This window comes from Uloborus diversus, chromosome 6 (assembly GCF_026930045.1).
Source record: "Uloborus diversus isolate 005 chromosome 6, Udiv.v.3.1, whole genome shotgun sequence".
Classification (NCBI taxonomy): Eukaryota; Metazoa; Arthropoda; class Arachnida; order Araneae; family Uloboridae; genus Uloborus; species Uloborus diversus.
In genome coordinates this window covers 46075478-46081191 of record NC_072736.1, presented here as the reverse complement: position 1 = coordinate 46081191, position 5714 = coordinate 46075478, and the positions used below count along the sequence as shown (strand labels likewise).

At 34.0% G+C, this 5714-nt stretch overlaps 1 protein-coding gene across 1 annotated transcript; it reads right to left on the bottom strand.

Annotated features, from left to right (window-relative positions):
• Positions 1 to 1320: 1320 nt before the first annotated feature.
• LOC129224376 (uncharacterized) lies at positions 1321 to 1770 on the bottom strand. The gene has a single exon (XM_054858819.1). The coding sequence runs from the start codon at positions 1768 to 1770 to the stop codon at positions 1321 to 1323; it is 450 nt and encodes a 149-aa protein (XP_054714794.1).
• Between the last annotated feature and the right edge of the window lie 3944 nt (positions 1771 to 5714).

Below are 5714 nucleotides of genomic sequence, written 5' to 3'. Positions count from 1 at the left end.
TAGTGAGATGATGCAATATTTGTAAATAGTTAAAGATCATAAAACGGAAAAGAAAAACTAATTTCTGCACAACCTAATTTAGGTTTTCAACTTTATTTGCTGTTATAAACCATCAAAGTTGAGGTTTTTTTTTTTTTTTTTGGACATACGCTGTTGTATGATATAACTATAGTTGATGCAAACCAAACCTGGCAGCACCGTAATTCTGTGATTAGACTCTGCTTAGCCTTCACAATGCTGTCAGATTAGGTTTGCCCCTACTGTGATGCAGTTTTTCATCATGTGATTAATCTGTAAGACAACATGAAAGATCACAAACATAATAAATACAGAAATAGTCTAACACGTTATTATTACCAGCATAAAAATAGCTAGTTTTTATTTGCAACACTTTCACATGAATATGAGGTTAAAAATAATTTTTAATGACTTAAAGTCACACTTTAAAAAATTGAGTTACGCCACTTTTCCTCTCAACGGCTAAAATAACTAGCTATTTCTATGCTGATAATAATGACATGGTCAGACTCTTACTATATTTATATTATCTATTACAAAAGTGGTGAAACTCAGTAAAAACAAATTTCGAGTAATTGAATGTTTTAGAGGACACTCTTTCACAAAACACTACTGCTATTATTATGAAAGGATTTTTCCGGGCTGTTGTGCCGTGGTCTGAGTGTATATTCTCCAAACGTTTCGGCTGCATCTGCGGCAGCCATCCTCAGTGGTTCCGAGTTCGTAACTTCCAGGGAAGAGACTTCTTGGCAACTGATGCAAGTGTCGAAGTGCTGTCAACATTTATAGGGCCTGGGTCCTCTTGGTTCTGGACTGGGATTGGCTGGTGAACGTCTGTCTTCATCGCTTCCTGATTGGAGCTTAGGCTGTCCTTTTCCTGCTCGGGGATTGGCTGCTGGGGATTCAGCTGAAGGTCCGTCCTTGTTTCTGATTGGCTGGAGGTTCTTGTTGTTTTGATCCTTTTCAGTATGGGATGCCAGAGCTTGTTTATCTTTATTCCTTCTTCTTTTTTGTTGAAATTATTTGGATGTTTGAATATCTCGATGGCTTCTCTGTTCAATCTCGCATAATAATGGCAAGTCCTTGAAAGTATTTTTGTCTCTTTGAATTTGATGTCATGGTTCCCCTCACTAAAAGTGTGTTCTGCGACTGCTGACTTCTGAGTGTGGCCTAGTCGGCAATTTCTTTGATGTTCTTTGATTCTAGTGTTGACGCTTCTCTTAGTAGTTCCAATATAGGTAGATCCGCAGGAACAGGGAATCTTGTAAACACCTGCGGCGGACAAGGGATCTCTTGCATCTTTCACAGATCGTAATAAGTCGCTGGTCCGGTGGGTGGGTAAACAGTCTTGATATTGTGGCGTCGCAGAAGTCTTTCGATTCTATCAGAGACGTCCTCAACGTAGGGGAGGTAGGCTGTGGACTTGATCGGATCTTCTTTAAGTGGCTGTTTTTTTATTTTGGGGTGGAAGGCTCTTTTGATCTCTTGCTTTGAAAAACCGTTGGCTTGGAAAACATTTGTGAGGTGGGAAATTTCATGCTCGATAGCAGTCGGTTCGCAGATTCTGTTGGCTCTCACGAATAAAGTTTTCATTACACCTCTCTTCTGTGGAGGATGGTGATTAGAGTCCTTGTGTAGATAGCGATCAGTATGTGTAGGTTTGCGATAAACACGATGGCCTAGGGATCCGTCATCTCTGCGACTGACCAAGACATCCAGGAAAGGCAACTTCCCGTCGTTTTCGGTTTCCATCATGATTTGATAATTTTTTTAATGCTATGATTATTCATTTTAATTTCTTATCCAGTTATTTTACAAAACAAAAATAAATAAATAAATAAATAACTTTAAAATATTACGAACAAAATAAAGTTTAAAAAATACATTTTTGCTTTCAAAAGTTAATATCATGTTTCTATCGTATGTTTGGTGCAATTGCTTTACTACACATGTTTAACAAGTTTGTCAATATTGAATCCACAACAAAGTTTTCTTTCTAAACTTTCGTGATATACTTGGGGATTGTATTGCGTATTCAAAAAGTATACCAAAAATAATAATAAATCAATAAATTGCCTTACAATATCACGAAAAAATGACTGTTTCAAAACATAGGGGAAGGTAGCCGTCAATCGACCGGTTCCATGACAAGGACTGCGATGATATTTCTTGCACCAGAGTTTGTGCAGATGCGGAATCAGTTTTAGTACCTTCCTATGTCTCAAAACAGTCTACTGCAGAGTCCTCAAGGGGCTAGAACTGCTTCATCATATTGTTAAACGTTCAGATAAGATTTCTACCTGTCTCTTACTATTTATTGAGATTTCCATTTAGTTATAACATGCATTGAACATCTACACCTGAACATTGACAAGGAGTGCATTTTCAAGTACAATTCTCCAAACTTCATGTTTCATTATGAATCGTCACAGCTGTAACACCTACAAGAATATTCAAAATTACGCTGTTGCTATTATTGAACCGCTGGTGATTCAATGGAGGGACCACCTGACAAAGTGGTTCATTCGTGGGAATTCACAAATATTGTTGCAATTTCAGCTGAATTAGCTTTGAAAATTCCTTAATTGTTCTTAATAAACATGATAATAACGAAAAAAAGCTTCTTAGTAATTCATACAAACTCCCTTACTTTATTACAATTTCAACTTAAAATCTTTTATGAAATTGATTCAATATTTGAAAAATAACTATACAGTTTCAAATACTTTTGCTGTTCCTAAACAATGCCAAATTAGTAAAATATGACCAATGGTCAAGTAAGAGCATGGAACGTGCTATAGTAGTTTACAGAAATGGTGATTTGAGCCTTAACGAAGTCTGCCGACAATATAGAGTCTCGGAAGCATCAATAACCACACGCATGGAAGATAATAACTGGTTTGCTGTTACCTTAGTAACGTATTAAAAGTTTGGGAGATAAGCCCTCCGAAATAGGAATACAATTATTCAATCATATTTTGAAACTTGAGTTTCTATATAAGTTTTAGGAATTACTTCCAAAAAATTGGGGCAATTGGCCTTTCAAGAGGCTGAGAAAAATAACGTGTCCCATAAATTTACTTAAAACGAAAAGTCTGTTGGGACACATATTATCTGGTAGTCTGAGAGTTAAGCCTCTGGTTTTAGCAAGGAAATGGACAATAAGTTCTCTGAAATTTTAGAGAGCCTGGTCGACAAGTACAATCTTGTGCAGAACAATTTTTTTTTAATAAATGAAACAGAACACCAAACAGTTCAAAAGAGGACAAAAAGGTATCAGCTTAAGAATGGCTTTACTCAGGTTGGGAAAATAGCAAATGGCTAACGAGGTGTGATGACAACAGCTCTGTGGGTGCAAGGGGGTTTGTATTCCTCCTATCAGAAAAAAAATATATAAAAAGAATCTTTTTTCCACAACTTATCATTATTTGTAGTGGTTAAGGATCTCCTGTGATGAATATTTGTAATTTACGCACTGATTTTCTAACTTGAAAATACGGTCCGTCGATAGAGACGCGATTGCTCATCCACAGCAATCGGTTAACATTAATGGAACACAAGCTAAAATATTAATTTTTAATTTTTATTACTTATTGTGTAGACTTATCTAAAAGTGAATATTCTTATTAAAAAAGACATATACTGAGTAAATGTTCCTATAATGACCTAAAATTTTAATTGGATTTCCTTTCTAAAAAAATTGAAAACTGCTATAGACGGCAACATTCACCTACATTTTTACCTTTAATCGCCAAGATTATGATTCTATCGCATATTTGATACAATTATTTTACTTCTTATATTTGTATTTAGCAAATTTCATTCGCAACGAAGTTTTTCTTTTTAATCTTTCGCAATACACTTGGGTAGTAAAGAGTTATATTTTCAATCGATGGAAGAAACTAATATCTAGAAAACTTTCAATCTGAAGGTTTTTACGGATATAAGTCGTATATATACTTTCATAAACGTAGCAATTTGGAGTGAAAGTCGTATTTCCTCTGGAAGACGATTTTTTTCTTTACTAAGCAGCTGATTGCAGGATGTTTCTCAAACTCCTTCCGTTATAGTGTTGCAGTTTTTCTTCACATTTTTACACTGATATGATTACTGAAAATAAGTTTATTGGGCAAAAGGCATAACTTTTTGCCTCTCATATTAACAATTGAAATTTCCACATAAAATATTTCATTTTTCATAAAATTGTATTGATTAGAAAGTTTTAATCAAGTGGCATTTTTATGAAATTCTTAAGTAACAAAAATAAAGGTCTAAGAATTTAGAAGAAACCAAACAATCAAACAATCATGCAGCAAAAAAAGCATAGACCATGCAGTCTGAAAAACTTTATTTTATATATCTTTCAAGAATGACTCCTCTCCTCTTTTTCAAAACATAAGTTTTCATCTACATAGTGATTTGTTATGTTAATTCTTATCAGTCGCCAATGGTGGATTTTCTTTGCATTTAAGTTCTTGAATTGCTTCTTTTTCAAGGAACTGTCATTGCTGTTTCATAATCAGGTCGGATTTGATTGGTACACGTACTCATTCTTTAGCTTTTTTTAATCAAATAGGTATATCTTCGAAGTCAATTAATATAGTTTAAAATAATTCTGCGATAATGTGAGAAGCAATGAGATGTTTGTGGACGCTTTCAAATTTTGAGTAAAATGCGCTTTAAGTTCCGGTACTTGGTAGGCTTTCATTTATTTTTTTTCTTTCAATATTGTTGAGTACGTTTTGCGTGTACTTTCTGAAAATAGTTGAACTCAGCCAGCATAACCTTTACTACTGTGAGACCATAACTAGTTAAAACAAGAGTCTTTTATTTTTTTAATAACATATTTAAATCATAATTAAAGTTTAATGAAATTATGACAGTTCTAGAGGTGCAATTCCTAAGGTTCCATCACTTGAGTTAATTTTTCCACGAACTGGAACTGCAACATTTGTATCCAAATAAAAAAACCTTAATCGTGCCCATAAACTACAGTTTACCTACTGAAAAAAAATAGCTTACAATTATTTTTAGATCACTTCTAGACCTTAAATTAATAGTTAGCATTTCATTAAGCAACGATTGTTGTCTGTCATCATTATTTTATTTTTTTACTTTCATTTTATTTTATTTAAACATTTTTTATTTAGTATATTTCCTTCACTTATATAAGGCTTTGTGTAATTCATTAGAACTTAAATTATGGACCATTTAAATGGAAATAAATAATGCAATCTTTACTCTGTTTTACGAGAATGTTTTATTTAAGCAACGCAGAAATAAAACACTAGCTCTTTCGAAAATGGCAAACTAAAAACATTTTATGGGAAAAAGCGATGTAAAAGAACAAAATTGCGCGTTGGTCATTTCATCTTCACCTCATAACCTATGTGTATGTGCTTTTAAGATGTCACCTAGTCAGAAAACGAAAATCTTGCAACTGTCACATTGGCAAAGAGCGCTTTCCTCAGGGGAAGTCGTCATCGTACAGGATGAAATGTGGACTTTTTGGAAGAGTTTGATATGAAAGCATGACAGGCTTTTAAGGTGTTTCTAAGTTTCACTTGAAGTACAGGAAAGATTTGAAGAGCTGTTCCACACTTTTTCTGTGATTAAAAAGCTTTTATTTCAAAGGTTTAAGAGGAATACAAATGAATCAATGCTACTGCTTTTAGTGGACGTAGAAACACAAAGAT

Excerpts from the sequence above, each read along its gene's own strand:
- LOC129224376 (XM_054858819.1), bottom strand. The coding sequence starts at position 1,770 with ATGGAAACCGAAAACGACGGGAAGTTGCCTTTCCTGGATGTCTTGGTC.